The 16,500-nt window shown below is 48.2% G+C and overlaps 1 protein-coding gene across 3 annotated transcripts in view; it reads left to right on the top strand.

The window, feature by feature from the left end:
• The first annotated feature begins 5,078 nt into the window (after positions 1–5,078).
• LOC135219726 (probable ATP-dependent RNA helicase DDX28) overlaps positions 5,079–16,500 on the top strand; it is a 158,879-nt gene continuing 147,457 nt past the window's right edge. Inside the window, exon 1 of one of the 3 annotated variants that reach the window (XM_064256731.1) lies at positions 5,079–5,182. Coding sequence is in view for 1 of the 3 variants with exons in the window: in XM_064256730.1 (XP_064112800.1) it covers positions 5,099–5,105 (7 nt within the window). In the remaining 2 variants the exon portion in view is untranslated. The remainder of the gene's footprint in view (positions 5,183–16,500) is intronic. The other 2 variants (XM_064256730.1, XM_064256732.1) reach the window with 2 other exon arrangements.

Here is a 16,500-nt window from a genome sequence, read left to right as displayed (position 1 = left end):
ATATATATATATATATATATATATATATATATATATATATATATATATATATATATATGTGTGTGTGTGTGTGTGTGTGTGTGTGTGTGTGTTAAATATGCTTATCTATGCCGAAATTATGAAAATGTTTTGCAGCTTTTGCTTTCTTTTTAAAAATATTGAATAAAAAGTAATTTATCTCAATCTGTTTATAGTTGGGCGGTAGCTTCTTTTAATGCGTAATTAATAATTTCTTATTAAATATAACAGCACAGAAAATTAATTATTACACTTAACTCACTTTTAAATAACAGTTGCTACCGATTATGGGATGAGCCGTTATAACTAAATGCTTCTTGATTATGTGCTGCGTGAAATTTCAACAACATGGAATATTTTTAGGAGTGTAAATAATTTAGTTAGGAGAAAATAGATTTAGTAGTAATGTTAAGAACTCTGAGGTAGGAAGTAGAAGAAGAGAAATTAGTTTAGGGCAGGTAGGTGAAGGAAGTAACTTTAGTAACAATCTTAGACTATTAGACCTAGAAGAAAAAGTTGTTCGCAAATGATAGATAATGTTTAGATGGTTGAAGCACTTTGTAAATAGAGAAAATGAAAAGATAGTGAGCAACACAGAAGATACATCATGAAATCTTGAAAAAAAGCTTATAAACACCCAAGGACTGACAAAAGCAAAAATAATCGAGCTAGTGGAGATAACAAAAGAAAACAAAATTATGTGCATCACAGAAACACACCTTAAACAGCAAAAATTACTATTCCCAAGCATCGGAGTGGTAGACTCAATGAGAGATGAAGACAACACCAAAGGAGGAGGTTTACAAATAATGTTTATTGTTTGTTTTTGTTTTTAAACAAAAGACGACACCAAAGGAGTAGGTTTACTAATAATGTATAGAACCAAAGGAGAGATCCAGATAGAAAAAGAAAAGTCGGAACACAAAGACATTCTAATAGTATAGGTAAATTATATTGCAGCAATATTTAACATAATTCTAGTCTACATGTCAACTAGTGATAAAGAAAGAAATAAACGAATAATAAGCGCCTTACATGTATAGCAATAGAGAAAGCCACAGACCTGCCTGTGATTGTCCTTGGGGATTTCAATGGGCATTTAGGTTTCATAGGGACACAAGAATTTGACCAAAATGGAAAATACGTTATGGACCTAATGGGAAAATATGACCTAACGCTATTAAATGGAGATCCCAGCTGCAAAGGAGAGATAACCTGGAGTAGAGGAGATCAGAATAGCGCTATAGACTTTGCCCTAGTCAACCAAAATATGTATAAAAACTATGAATGTATGGAGATAGATGAGGGAAAATATGAATATGACCTATCAGACCATCACCTCATAAAGGTCCAATTCAGAATGAACACTAAAGTAAGGAAAACATTTAGAAATGAAACAAAAGAAATCGAATATTTGAAAATTACAGAAGAGTCTACCAGGAAATACCTTGAATATATAGAGTATAAAGTAAGCCAACAAGACAGAAAAGGAGATCTAACCCAGTTGGAAGAAACAACGAGTGAAGCAAAAACAAATAACCTAGAGAAGATAATCAAAAGAAGGTTAAAGACAGGAAAGCAAGAAGAAATAGAACCAGTATGGGTCACCAAAGAAATAAAGAAAGAAATAAGCCAAAGAAGGATATATAACACATTAAAAAGGAAATCCACAAGAATAGAAGAAAAGAGATGCTATGAAGAAGCATATCTTAAACAAACAAAAAAAAAGTACAGATAATAATAAAGAAAACATATGAAGAATATGAAGAAAAGGTTAGAAATGAGATAATGAATGATAAAAACAGACACAGGAAAATCTGGGAATATATAGACATGCTGAGAGGAAAGACCACATCAGAAAAAGAATGGATACGTATATTCGACGAAAATAAGCAAGAGATGAAGGACGAAACCCTAGGGAAAGAGCTGGTAAAATTCTGGGAAACAATATACCAAAAAGAAGAAAACAAAATAGGAGAGATATGGAATGAAAGCAAGAAAGAACAGTACAAACATGACATGGAAGAAATAGTGGAAAGATTAGGACAGCAGATGAAATGTCATATATCTTTAAGGGAACGCATGCATGGAGTGCATGATCTAACAGAGACAGAGATTAGACCCACGGAAGAAATCAACATAACAGAAGATGTAAAAAACCAACTTGAGAAAACGAAGGCAAATACAGCACCAGGGCCAGATGGAATGAAGCCAGTTCTGTTCAAACTACTCTTACAAAGTAACAACCTTTCAAAAAGAATTGGCAGAATGTTTAAACAGCATACTGAAGGGCAGGAAAACGCAGAGAAGCTGGTTTAAGTAAAAAACAACACTTACGCCCAAAAAACAAAACCCCACAGTAAAAGATCTAAGGCCAATTGCTCTAACAAATGCATCATACAAAATTTTCATGGGGATCCTGAAAACCAAAATAGAAAAACATATTAGAAATATAGGAAAATTGAATGAACTGCAATCAGGCTTTACCGCGCAAAGGAGAGGAATCGATAATTTATATATCTTACAATACTGCATACAAGAAACGTACAGAAGAAAGTACCCATTATTTGTAGTATAGACTTCCAAAAAGCACTTGACTCAGTTAATAGAAAAAGCTCATTGAGGTCATGATGAAATATAGGCTGCACGCAGAAGTAATAAATGCAGTTGCAAAGATATATACAAATGATGTAACAAGCCTATGCCTTAACAATATAGAACAAAAGAGCTAAATGTAACTATGGAATAAGACAGGGATGCAATGGCTCAACCATATTCTTTCTACTAATAACATACCTGATAATAGAAATTAGAGAATACAACAGAAGGTTTTAGAAATGAAGTAATAAGGATAGTGGCACTATTATATGCAGATGACGCACTAATACTAGGACACACACTAGAAGAAATAACAAAATCAATAAAAACCCTTATGGAAATCGCAAGTGAATGTGGCCTAAACATAAACAAGGACAAGAGTAATATACTAATATACAACGACTGGTACAGTATCGATGATGTGGAGAATATGGGGCACATAGAAGGAATAAAAATAGTTAAGAATATTAAATACCTAGGAGTGACAATCAACAACATGAAAGACTGCTTCAGAGAACAGATATAAAGGGCCCAAATTAAAGCAAAGCAGATGGCAAATACGGCTAATGCAGTCATCAATAAAAGCTGTAGCAGAGTAAAAATAGGAAAATTGTACTGGAAAGGACTAGCGATGCCATCATTCATGTATGCCATGGAAGTCATGAAACTTGACAAGAAAACTATAAATGAATTTCAGAAGATAGACAATCAAATATATAGAGCAATTTTGAAAGCGCCAAGTTACACAGCAAGTTGTGCGTTAAGATCTGAAATAGGGGCCTCTTCCTGCCACTCATGAGACATCAAGAATAAACTATTCTACCTGAAACATACACTGAAGAGTGGAGGAAATAGGCTCCTATATGAGATAACCATGGGTCAGTATGAAAAAAAAAAAAAACCTGGATAATGCAAGTAAAAGAGTATATGAAAGAACTAAACATAAACTTAAGTAAAATTGAAGAAGTTAAAGACAAACAGTTAAGAGAAATAATAAACAATTGGGACAGAAAGGTATGGCAGAAAGAAATGAATGAAAAGTCAACGTTAAGAATCTACAGAAAATATAAAGAAAACATAAGAGAAGAAATCTGGTATGACAACACTGAAAAAACAATGCTGATCAGTAGGGCCAGACTAGGTATACTAGGATTAAATGATAGAAATAGGATAAAAGGAGAAGATACAAAATGTTTATGCTGTGAGGAACAAAATGAAAATTTAGAACATTTCTTACTTTACTGTCCAGCATACAAAGAGATTAGAAATAGATATAGCTTTATGCAGCACCTATATCAAGAAAATAAAGAGGAATTAGTAGCAAATATACTCTTATTGGTAGTTCTAATGAGGGAGGAAGTGGAGAATAGGAAAGATTTTATAAAAGAAATGTGGTATTTCAGAAAGAAGAAACTCAAACAAACACAAACAAAGGAGAATAAAAGAAGCAAGTGAGCCGTTTCAAAGAAATATCCTACCTACTACTACTACTACTATCTTTCTTCTTGAAATCTTGATGCGTTTAAGGTTTAACTTGAGTCAAACTGAAATATGGCTAATGCAGTCATCAATAAAAGCTGTAGCAGGGTAAAAATAGGAAAAGTTGTACTGGAAAGGACTAGCGATGCCTTCATTCATGTAATGCGATGGAAGTCATGAAACTTGACAGAACAATATGAAGCGCCAAATTACACAGCAAGTTGTGCGTTAAGATCTGAAATAGGGGTGCCTTCTTCCTGCCAATCTAGAGATATCAAGAATAAACTTTTCTACCTTAAACATACACTAAAGAATGGTGGAAATAGGCTCCTATATGAGATAACAATGGATCAGTATGAAAACAAAAAAAAACCCCTGGATAATGCAAGTAAAAGAGTATATGAAAGAACTAAACATAAACTTAAGTAAAATTGAAGAAGTTAAAGACAAACAGTTAAGAGAAATAATAAACAATTGGGACAGAAAAATATGGCAGAAAGAAATGAATGAAAAGTCAACATTAAGAATCTACAGAAAATATAAAGAAAGCATAAGAGAAGAAATCTGGTATGATAACACTGAAAAAACAATGCTGATCAGTAGGGCCAGACTAGGTATACTAGGATTAAATGATAGAAATAGGATAAAAGGAGAAGATACAAAATGTTTATACTGTGAGGAACAAAATGAAAATTTAGAACATTTCTTACTTTACTGTCCAGCATACAATGAAATTAGAAATAGATATAGCTTTATGCAGCAACCATATCAAGAAAATAAAGAGAGAATTAGTAGCAAATATAATCTTATTGGTAGTACTAATGAGGGAGGAAGTGGAGAATAGGAAAGATTTTATAAAAGAAATGTGGTATTTCAGAGAGAAGAAGCTCAAGCAAACACAAACAAAGGAGGAATAAAAGAAGCAAGGGAGCCGTTTCAAAGGCTTATCCCACCCACTACTACTACTACTACTACTGAAGCTTGTGAGTTAGGAAAGAAAACAATGAAAGGTCTGTGTAACTAAATTACATCTAACACGAGTTAAGAAATTTGTGCCTCTGCCAAAGATTTAGGTAGTAGACAAAAGGTAAGTAATCTTTGGATGATGCTGTGATAGGAAAGCTACTACCTACTACCTAGTAGTAGGTAGGTAGGCTAGCTACCTAAGTACCCTAGATCTACCAATTATTATTTTAGTGTTTCTAATTAAAAGCTGTAATTGACTTATAATACTAGGCCTACTGAGGCCCGGTTCCCGATTGGAATAGGCATACCTAGGTACTAGGGGGAAAAACCAGCGACTACCAACCCTTATCACGGTGGACAGGTCTTATTCACTCGATATTTAAATGGTGAAACAAGAATACAATTACAACTCCAGGCATACCATTCAAAAGATTGAAGTTTCGTCAACATAATGTGATATATGAAAGCCCATACGAACTAAAATAAGCATGTGACGCTCTTCGTAAAATATCTTTTCAAGGCAGTTTTGAAATTCAATATGGCGGCTACCGTGTGGATGTACAGGTTCTGATCAGTGACGACAACCATCTTTCCCAGCCTTCCCAGCACTCATTTGAACAATGTTAGCTTATATATGTAACGTTTATTGATCTTACTCAAGATTGCAGTTGTAATCAGCACAATAAAACAACATTTGTTCCGATACGTAATACAAACCATCGGTCCTTTAACAATAGGAAGGTAACTAGCGGCAGCTGGGACGGTCGTAAGCTTCGAACAAGGGGAGAACGGTAGTTAACTGCTTGTCCGATCGTGCGCGCGCCCGCGCGCCCGAGAGGTGAAGAATCACTTTTGCTTTCGGCCAACGGGTGTGAAGGACGTGTTCGTCATCGCTCTCTGCCCGCTTCATCGTCGTATGCTTTGTTTATATTGTGTTTTCTACTAATGGTTTGTTTGACTTGAAAATGAAACTGTAAGTACACTGTTTTCATTTTCATTACTTAATTATGAATCAACATGGAGTCTATCGCCGTAGAGACGGCGATTTCCGCTCTTTTCATGAATTGAAAACCCTGAATTATGTCTCGGTGCCGAGGGCGGGTGCACTCGCGCCGAGTCATGTATTTTGGGCGAAAGTGTGTAATTGAAAGATGTAAGTACTCTTTTTCATTATATTTTTTGCCCTGTGCGTTCGTTGCCGAGAAGCTTGATTGCGTTCGGCACGAGCCTCTTATTTTGTATGAATAGAATGCAATGAAAGTGGATTCGCAATGCAGTTTTCTTTTCATTTTCATTTATTAATTGCATCAAATTTAATTTTGGATCAATTTCCGCTCTTACCAGGAATTAATCCTTACGATTTATTGCTGTGAAGTGAAAATAGCAAGTGCAGTATTGTTCATTTTCATATATATTTATGATAGCATCATATTATATGGATCAAGTTTTCCGCTCTTACCCGGGAATTGATCTTTCCCCCTTTTAAGTTCTATGAAGTGAATCGCAAGTGCAGTATTCTGTTTCTTTTCATATTACTTTTCACTGATGTGCGGGGGCGGGGTAGGGGAAGCAAAGGTCTGCCAGGAAGTCGTCGGAAAGCTCTCCCGCGACTCCCTTGGTATCCGATTCTTCGTCTTCTTTCCTGCCCCCCCCCCGACCCCCGCTCAGCTTCCTCGTATTTTGTTTTTTCTGGGTCTTCCTTCCGTTCTCGGGGTGGGGCATGTCTCCCCCTCCCCCCCGTGCGTGAGGGAACCCCTCTTACTAATCGTCTGTGCTACCGCAGGTGCTACATCCGTGGGAGACGACCTTGGACAGGTATGGGCCACTGCGGCTGCAGGGCGTGCCTAGCATCCACGATCTGCTGCAGCGTCTAGCGAGGTCTGGGGCGGTGACCTTGGAGTGGTCTCCACTACAACCTTCACGGCCGCTTATGCTGCTTCCCCCCGCTGGTCTACACTCCCCATGCTGTGTCGGTGACGCCGTCTGCCGCTTCTATGGGCCGGTCGCCGCCGTAACGCGGAGGAGGGGTATGCCCGCCGCCCCCGCCTGTGTTTTCTTCGTGTTGCCTGCCCCCAGACTTCCGCTGTTCCAGCAGCCAGTCTCGCCCTGGAAACCCGGCCGCCCAGTACCAGGTTCCCCCGCTGGCTGCCGATGATTCTACGAGGCGATGGCTGGGCCTGCCGTACCTGTCGCTGATGTGGTTCCCGCTACTGGCTTGGCTGTCCCTTCTGTGTTTACCGCTGCCGCTGTCCTGCGCTCCTGAGCTGGTTGCTGTTCCTGTCGCTCCTGGTTCCTGCGCCTGTCCATGCTGGTCCTGCCCATGGTGTGTCTTCCCCAGTCCCAGGTCCTTCCGGACAGGTGCAGTCGGGCCGTGTTGCTTCGGCAATAGGCCCGACTCTGGCCTGGATGGAGGACCTGACGACTGTCCTGCGTGAGCTGACGAAGAAGAGGAAGGTGTCATCTTCGTCTTCGTCTGTTGCTGCCTCTTCCCCTTCGACTTCTAAGGCCCATAAGCCGAAGAAGAAGAAGGCTGCCTCCCCCCCCTAAGAAGTCTCCTTCGGGAACTTCTAAGGGGCCCCTCCCGTCCCACCTCGGTGGGACGGGGGGGTCCTTCTGCTGGTCCTCCTGCCTTCCTTGGGTGCGCAGGGGCCCGTCTCCCCTTCCGTAAGGAAGAGATAGACGGGGACCAGAGGAGTATCGGTTAGCTCTGGTACTCCTCATCCCCTGCCTGGTGCTAGCGGCGATGCCGCTACGCCAGGTTCCGGCTCGGTCTCTCGTTCGCGGGAGATCCGAGTGTACGCTCTCCCTCGGGAGACCGTGCAGCCAAAGTTTCGGCGCCAGAGTTCGCTCGGCGCCAAGACCACGGCACGGAGCAGAAGGCTGGCAGAGAACCGCTCAGGTGACTCTCGCCAGGCCAGCGGCCGCTCTCGCAGCGACCAGCTGGTAACCGGTTTGTTTCCGACACGGCATACAAACCTTCGGTCCTTTTACAATAGGAAGGTACTAGCGGCAGCTGGATAGGTCGTAAGCTTTCGAACAAGGGGTTCGGTAGTTAACTGCTTGTCCGACAGGCGCGCGCCGCGCGACTGGGAGGTAAACAAATCACTTTTGCTTTCGGCCTCACAGCGATGTGGAGTGTGTGTTCGACGCTCTCTGCCCCGCTTCTTCTCGTCGTTTGCTTTCTTGAGTATATTGTGTTTGTGTATGAAAGAATTCATTGTAAGTACAATCATTTCTCTCTTTTCATATTAATTGAAGTGGTTATTGATTAATGATGGAATCTCTCGCCTCGCTACCCCACGGAGACTATGCCCGGGGTACCGAAGGGCGTAAAATGCGGAAGTTCGCTCTTTCCCGGAGATAGACCCTCATATTTTGTGTGCTCGGTGTCGGGGGCGGCGCGAATGCACCCGAGCGAGCCTTGTGATGTTTGCAATAATTGGTCGGAGGCGCAGTGGACTTTGTATGAGGCCAGGAAGAAGCGAAGGCCCTGCAAAGGAGTCGTCGGAAAGCTCTCCCCGCGACTCCCTTTGGTGACGGACACTTCGTCTTCTTTCCTGCCGCCAGCTCAACTTCCACGTATCGCGCCTTCCCCTTCGGGGGGGTTTCTAGGTCCTTCTCCTCTCCTGACTTGTCGAGTGTGGAGGAGGGCGCTAGATACCCTGACGTCGAGTTGTACTCTGGGTCCTCTATCCGTTCTCTTCGCTCGAACGGGTAGAGGATCCCCCTAATCAACCCGACTTTTGCCTCCTCAGGTGCGGTTGCCGCGAAGGATGACCTCGGACAGGTGTGGGCATCGTTGGGGCTGCAGGGCGTGCCGAGTGTCCAGGGGCTGCTCTACCATCTCGCTGGCTCCGTGGCGGTCACCCATGCTACGGTCACGACCACCACCATGACCCTTACAACACCCGGCTACGCTTCACCTCCGCACCTGGTGTACACCCCGCCACGCGGTCTCGTGACACCACTACATCGGTGCAGGGGCCAGTCGCCGTACCTCGGGGGAGTGTGATGCCGCCACCTGGGTTTGCCGTGCTGCCGCGACCGGACTTCGTGTGCCCGAAGAGCTCGCACCTGGACCTCCCCCACCGGTACCTAGGATGTCTGTGCCGCTGGTCCGCCCATCTGGACCGCCTACACAGTCTGCCGTACCTGCCGTACGCCCACGCTGCTGTCCACGGACGTGACGTTGACCACTGCTGCCGTTCCTGTACCTGCTCCTGCTGTCTCTTCTGCCGTTCCTGTGATGCCTGCACCTGCTGATGTTGGTTCCTGTTCCTGGCGCCGCTGCTCCCGATGCTGATCTGTTCGGACAGGTGCGTCCGGGCCCTGTTGCTTCGGCAACAGCAGCCCCGGCTCCGCTCTGGATGACAGATCTGACGTCGGTCCTGAGGAGGTTGACGAAGAAGAAGAAGAAGAGGAGGAAGGTGTCGTCGTCGTCTTCATCGTCTTCTTCGTCGTCGTCGTCGTCTGACGCCTCTTCCCCTTCTTCTTCTAAGGCTCCCTGCCGAAGAAGAAGAAGGTCCGCCTCCCCCCCCCCTAAGAAGTCTCCTTCGGGAAACTTCTAAGGGCCCGTCTCGCTCTGGTGAGACGGGGGGTTCTTCCGCTCGTCACCCTGCTCCTTCGGGGGCAGGACCCGTCTCTTCTTCCGCAAGGAAGAAGACTACGGGGACCAGAGGAGTGCCGGCTAAACACCGGCACTTCCTCACCTGCTGTCAGTGGTTCGGCCACAGCAGCAGGGTCCGTCTCGGCCTCTCGTTCGCGAGAGGTACCGAGTGTACGGTCGCCTAACAGCGGCCGTACAGCCAAGAACCAGACCTCTGAGTCCGCTCAGCGTCAGGTCACGGCACGGAGCGGGAAGAACTGGTGACAGCCGCTCACGCGACTCTCACCAGACCAGCTCTCGCTCTCGCGGCGAGCAGCTGGCTACCCGGGCGACGTGACGGTCCATGACCGGCCACGGGCTGAGGCTGGGAAGAGGTCCCCCCGTTCGCCGGCACCAGCCACGGCTGGTACCAGCGAACTGACGCACCGTGAGGATACGCACCGATCTCACTGTGACAGTGGAGCTCGCCGGTCGCCTGACCGTCACTCTACAGAGAGCGATCGGGTACGGCGACCAGCACCAGCTCCTCTGACACACGAGACCGGGGCCGCTGTTCTCGGTCCAGCCGTTCTCCACAGCGAGACGGCTCGACTAGGTCTGCAGCTCGATCGCCCACCGCGGGTTGACGATCGCCTGCAGTCTTCCAAGCCCGCTGGTTCTGCCAGCGAGCGAGGAGGGAGCGTCAGGTCTGCCTCTCCCATACCTTCAACCTCCTCGGGTTACACCGGGAGGGGCGAGGTATTGAGGAGTGATCGTGAGGGGTGCGCCCCTCAGGATCCACCACGTCGTCGTACGTACCAGGCAACGGTTCTCGGACCAGCCAGGTCGTACGCACAGGTGGTTGGAGGACCGAGAGGGGTCTGTCGCTGTTCCTCCCCTTGAGGGAGGAGGGTCTCGGGAGATGCTCCTGTTTGAGGGACTGGACGGTCCGACTCCGCAGGACGCAGTCACTCCTGAGATCCAGAGGAACTTTGCCGAGGTTATTGCGCTGATTCGTCAGCACAACGACCTCGCGAAGGATCGCCGCTCCCACCATCCGAGCCCACGTCCCGGCTCTTCGAGTCGTTCTGGGGCCCGAAGAGGGAACCCAGACCGACGGTGGGTTGCCGCGTTCTGAGCTTGCGGACTCAATGCTGGACCAGGTTGAATCGCTTGTCTCCGGACAAGACGGTTCGCTCAAGTCTGGCAGGTCGAGCAAGCTGCTTCCACCTCCTCTGCTGCGACAGCGGGCGTTTTTACGTGCCATCTGAAGACCCGATGCCGCCCAAACAGGTGAACCCGGAGTTAGCCAGGCTGACTCCGGGTGTGTCCTCTGCAGCAGCTCCTGTCCGAGAACCTGTGGTCTCGCAGCAAGAGGCACTCGGCCTGGAATCTACCGCCATGGCAGCTTTCCAGGACCGTCTCCTGGCTAGATCTGTGGTCATCACAGTATCTAAGGTCGCAGCCAAACTCCGGGGAATTTCTCCCGAAGATGGACTCGGCCTTCAGGAGACCTTTGCCAGTCTGGGAGGAAAAGAGCCCATCTCCTTCCTTGCCACCAGACGAGCGGTGAACCTGTGGGCCAACCTGGTTCTCCGACGAAGGGACGCTGTCCTTACTCGGGTTTTGGGTTTCCAGGGCGGCCGGGCGTTGAACGGCGTTGGGACTTCGCAACGGACCTTTACGGAGTTCCACGTCTCTTTTCCCAGGAGAGATGGTGGACGCTGCGGTGGACAGACGGCGCACTGACGACAGTGACCGTCTGGTTCACCAGGCAGTCTCGAAGGCTTCTGGGCAGCCTCGGACTGCGGCCAAGTCTAAGAGCTCGGCTAGCGCTTCCTCGGTGGCTAAGACGGTAGCTGCGTCGAAGCCCCGGGGAAAGACTCTGTCTTCTTCGACTTCTAGCAAGGGGAGCGTAACCAGCCCTCCTCCCAGCCCTCCTCCTCCCGTGGAGGCTCTGGGAAGAAGTGCGAAGAAAGGGGGGGAAACGCTAGGGACGGGGTTCCCCCTCACCTGCTGCCGGAAGTGGGGGGGGGTGCCTGGCCAGCCATTGGGCACTTGGCAGCGCTACGGCGCCGAGACCTGGATTGTAGATGTCCTTCGGGAGGGATACTATTACCCTTCGAATCTCGGCCACCCCTCACCTCCACCGGTCCAACAGCAGTCGTACGTTCCAGGGTCATCGAAGGACGTAGCATTGAGACAGGAGATCAAGACCATGCTGAGCAAGAGAGCTGTAGAAATCGTCACGGATCAGTCACCGGGCTTTTACAGTCGACTCTTCCTGGTGGAAAAGTCTACGGGAGGCTGGCGCCCGGTGATAGATCTCTCTCCCCTGAACCGGTTTTGTTCGCGCCAGAACCGGTTCACGATGGAGACGGCACGCTCAGTGCTCGACTTCCATCAGGGAGAACGATTTTCATTGCTTTCAGTGGACTTGAAGGATGCATATTTCCAAATACCCATTCATCAGTCCTCCAGAAATAGTAGTCCGCTTCATCCTCGACGGGACGGTGTACCAGTTCAGGGGCACTTTGCTTCGGTCTCTCAACCGCCCACAGGTGTTCACGCGAGTGTTCACTCTGGTGTCTGCTTGGGCCCATTCGCACGGGATACGTCTGATGAGGTATCTCGACGATTGGTTAGTCTGGCGAGCTCCCGCTCGCAGTTGCTACAGGACAGGGATCGACTGCTCGAGTTCTGTCGCGATCTGGGGATCGTTGTGAACTTCGAAAAGTCCGATCTCGAGCCCAAGCAGAGGATGAAGTCCTGGGTATGCTGATCGACACGGTAGCAGGGCGAGTCTTCCCCGCAGACTCGCGGATCAGCAGATTCAGGAGGCAGCCAACCAGTTCCTGTCTCGGCAGGAACAGGTAGCTCAGCGATGGCAAGTCGTGATCGACACCTGTCGCACTCGAGAAGTTTAGTCCCCTCACGGGCGTCTTCACCTGCGGTCTCTTCAGTGGAGACTAAAGGAGAGTTGGTCACAGGCGACGGATCCCCCAAGCTTTCCAGTGTCACTGACACAGGAGGTGAGGCAGGACCTAGCCTGGTGGCTGGACGACAGGAACCTCTTAAGAGGAGTGCCTCTGCGCACTCCCCCCCCCCGGACATGCAGCTGTTCTCAGACGCATCGACCGAGGGATGGGTGCGCACACCATGGAGGAGTTTGCTGACTTCAGGGAGTGTGGGACGAGAACGACAAGCACCTTCACATCAATGTACTGGAACTCAAGGCAGCGTTCCTCGCTCTCCAAGAGTTCCAGGACCGCTTGATGGGACACTCGTGGTGTTGATGTGCGACAACACCACTTTGTGGTGGCCTACGTCACAAACAGGGGGGCTGGGACTAGTGTCTCATCCCGTTGTACCAGTTGACTCGGCAGGTGCACGAGTGGGCCGAGGCACACTCAATAGAGCTGTCGGCACGCTACATTCCGGAAGGGTAAGAGGGATGTAGTAGCAGACACGCTCAGCCGTCGGGATCAGGTGATAGGGACCGAATGGTCCCTACACCAGGACGTGGCGGAAAGGCTCTTCGACCTGTGGGGGCGACCAGTCGTGGATCTGTTCGCCGCAGCACACAGGAAGCTCCAGGTGTTTCTTCTCGGCTGTGGCCGGACCCATGGGCAGCTGCAGAGGACGCTCTTCAACACTCGTGGGACAACCTCTTCGTCTGTGCCTTTTCCCCGTTCAGCCTGATTCGCAAGGTGATCAGTCCGAGCCTGGTCACCCCGAATCTCAGGATGATCTGGTGGCTCCCAAATGGCCACAGGCCATTTGGTATCCGGACCTGCTGGCTCTTCTCGCAGGAGAACCGAGAGAGATTCCCCCTTGGCACAACCTTCTCGCCCAGCCACACGTCGAGCGTACCACCGAGCAGTCCAGTCCCTACGTCTTCACGGCTGGCTGTTATCCACCATCTCTTGCGAACGAGAGGCTTTTCTCGTAGCGCAGCAACAGAGATGGCTGGAAACGTCCGTCAGTCCTCTGCAGCTGTGTACCAGGGGAAGTGGGCCGTCTTCTGTGGTTGGTGTCGTAGACGGGGTCTATCTCCTCTCAGAGCCACTCTTCGCAGGTAGCGGATTTCCTCGTTTTTCTTCGCCGAGAGAAGCTCCTCTCAGTCCCCACAGTCAAAGGATACAGAGCCGCCTTGGCGCTCGTCCTGAAACTGAGGGGATTGACATCTCGAACTCGTTCGAGATCTCCTTGCTTATGAGGAGCTTCGAAAGGTCTTGCCCACCCAGGGAACTCAGGCCCCCTGCGTGGGATGTGACTCTCGTCCTTAGGAGTCTGACCTCGAACGCCGTTCGAGCCACTCCGAGAGTCGTCAGACAGGGATCTGACCCTCAAGACCCTCTTCTTGCTGGCCCTGGCATCGGCGAAGAGAGTAGGGGAACTTCATGGTCTTTCCTATGATGTACGACACTCCAGGGGATGGGGATCCGTGACGCTCGATTTCGTCCCGAACTTCGTTGCGAAGACTCAGAAAACCGTCGATCCTGATGACAGGTTCGAGTCATTCACGATTCCCTCCCTATTGGACTTCACCGATAATGATGCGGATGAGATGCTGCTTTGTCCTGTGAGGGCGCTATCTGAAGAGAACTCGACACCTCAGGCCTGAGTGTCGACGCCTCTTCGTTAGCACCGGGGTCACCAAGAAAGAAGTATCCAAGAACACTCTTTCATTCTGGCTGCGTGAGGTCATCAGGAGGGCGTATGAGGCTGATGGTAGTGACGACATCCGTACGTCCCGTCCGAGAGCTCACGAAGTCAGAAGTATTGGCCCCTCGTTGGCGTTTCGTAAGAACTTCTCCGTGGCGCAGGTCCTGAAGGCAGGGGTCTGGTCTAACCAGACTACCTTACGTTCCAATTCTACTTCGGGATATATTGCCCACAGGTCCTTGGATACCTTTTCCTTGGGACCCGTGGTGGTCTGCTCAACAAGTTGTGTAGCTAACCCCAGACCCTCGCAGCTGAAACAGCATCGAGTCCTGGTGTGACTGTGTGGATGGTGTGTGAGTGAGTAGTGACTGGCTCCCTCTTCCCATCTTTTCCTCCTCCTCTACCTGTGGGCAGAGGGCCACGGTCGTCACTACGCTGGATGAGGATGAGATGCAGGTGAGCTATATGACAGAGCCCATCTATCCCTTTCACTAGGGATAGGAGCAGATATCCACCACTTCCTTCTACAATGGGGGGGAAGTGGATGCCTACAAGAGTCAAACCCATGACTTTATATTTGCTCCTGTACAGGAACAAGTTCTTACATTGCTGGTACGAAGAGATACGCTTGCCTCTCTTCTAGTACTCGGTCCAGATGGTCTGACCATTGATCCTGCGGTGCACACCCGATCAATCGGACAGAGGCTTGGATCCCTCCCTCGCTCTTACGACCAGGGAGGCTTCCAAGGTTGGCGAACACCAGTCTGTTCACAAAAGACTCAGATTCCTCCCACCAAGAAGTGAGTCTTCCTATTGCAAAAGGACCGAAGGTTTGTATGCCGTGTCGGAACAAATGACAATTTGTCTAAAATTGCATTTTTCCTAACTATACAACCTGAGGTCCTTTTACACATAGCCCCCACCTCATGCCACCCCTCACTCTGCAGTTTTTTGCTTGGGCCAAAAGCAAAAGTGATTTGTTTACCTCCCAGTCCGCGCGCTGCCTGTCGGACAAGCAGTTAACTACCGAACCCTTGTTCGAAAGCTTGTTTACGATATCTTAGCTCCAGCTGCGCTAGTACCTTCCTATTGTAAAAGGACCTCAGGTTTGTATAGTTAGGAAAAAATGCAACTTTCATACAATCAACTTACCTGGCAGATATATACATAGCTAAGACTCCGTCGTCCCCGACTCCGTCGTCCCGACAGAAATTCAAATTTCGCGCACACTCGCTACAGGTAGGTCAGGTGATCTACCGGCCTGCCCTGGGCGGCAGGACTAGGAACCATCCCCGTTTTCTATCATATTTTCTCTGTCGCCGGTGGTATCAACATTGTTGTTATTACCTCCTGACTTAGATTCATTTTTCAAACCTTGATCAACGTTTTTTTTTTCGGCTTTTTGGGTGACGTATTTGGATCGTGTTTTGCATTCGCTACTGTGGACTGTTTTGGAATAACTCTTTTGGATTTTTCTCAGTATGTCTGATTCTAATGTGAGTGTGAGAATGTGTGAATGTAGGCTGCAGGGTGAGATACCGAAAGCTTCGGTTGATCCTCACACTGTATCCGTAAATGTAGGGGGTTTCAGTGTTTCTGCTATTAATACTTGTAAGGAATGCGAGGGATTGAATGCAGAAGAGTGGAAAGACTTTGACTTCTTATTTGAAGAAGTTAGAGAGGGATAGAATTAGACGATTGAAAGGTGTGAGTTCAAGGCCTATTGAGCCTTTCACTGATAATTCTAATCCTACTGATGTAGATTCTCCCTATGTATCTCATTCTCAGAGTGCTTTTTCGGATTCGGCATCGGAAATCGCCAATCTGAAAGCTACAATTAGAGACATGAAGTCCAAGATGGCGGACTTCAAAGGTAAGGCTAGTGAAAGTGAGCATTACTGTGAAGTGAGTTCTCCCAGTGTTGTGGAGGGGGCGTTTGATCGTCCCTGCGACGCTCCCAGGCCTAGACCTCTTCCAAGCTCACAAGCCCAGAGGAGAAGGAAAGTCGAAAGCCTTAAGGAGGTTGTGGGGGATCCCCAACGGTCAGACGTCCCTTCAGCTAGCTCTGCTTTCGTGCAGGCGGCTCAAGGGCGCTTTAGAAAAAGTGTCATTCGCGAGTGTTTCTCGTCCTCTCCCTCTCCCTCACCTAAACGAGGGTGGAAGGAATCGAACTTGTCAAGACCGCT

Source organism: Macrobrachium nipponense, chromosome 1, assembly GCF_015104395.2.
Source record: "Macrobrachium nipponense isolate FS-2020 chromosome 1, ASM1510439v2, whole genome shotgun sequence".
Lineage (NCBI taxonomy): Eukaryota > Metazoa > Arthropoda > Malacostraca > Decapoda > Palaemonidae > Macrobrachium > Macrobrachium nipponense.
Note: the sequence above shows the minus strand (reverse complement) of the source record. Positions and strands in the feature narration are given on the sequence as shown.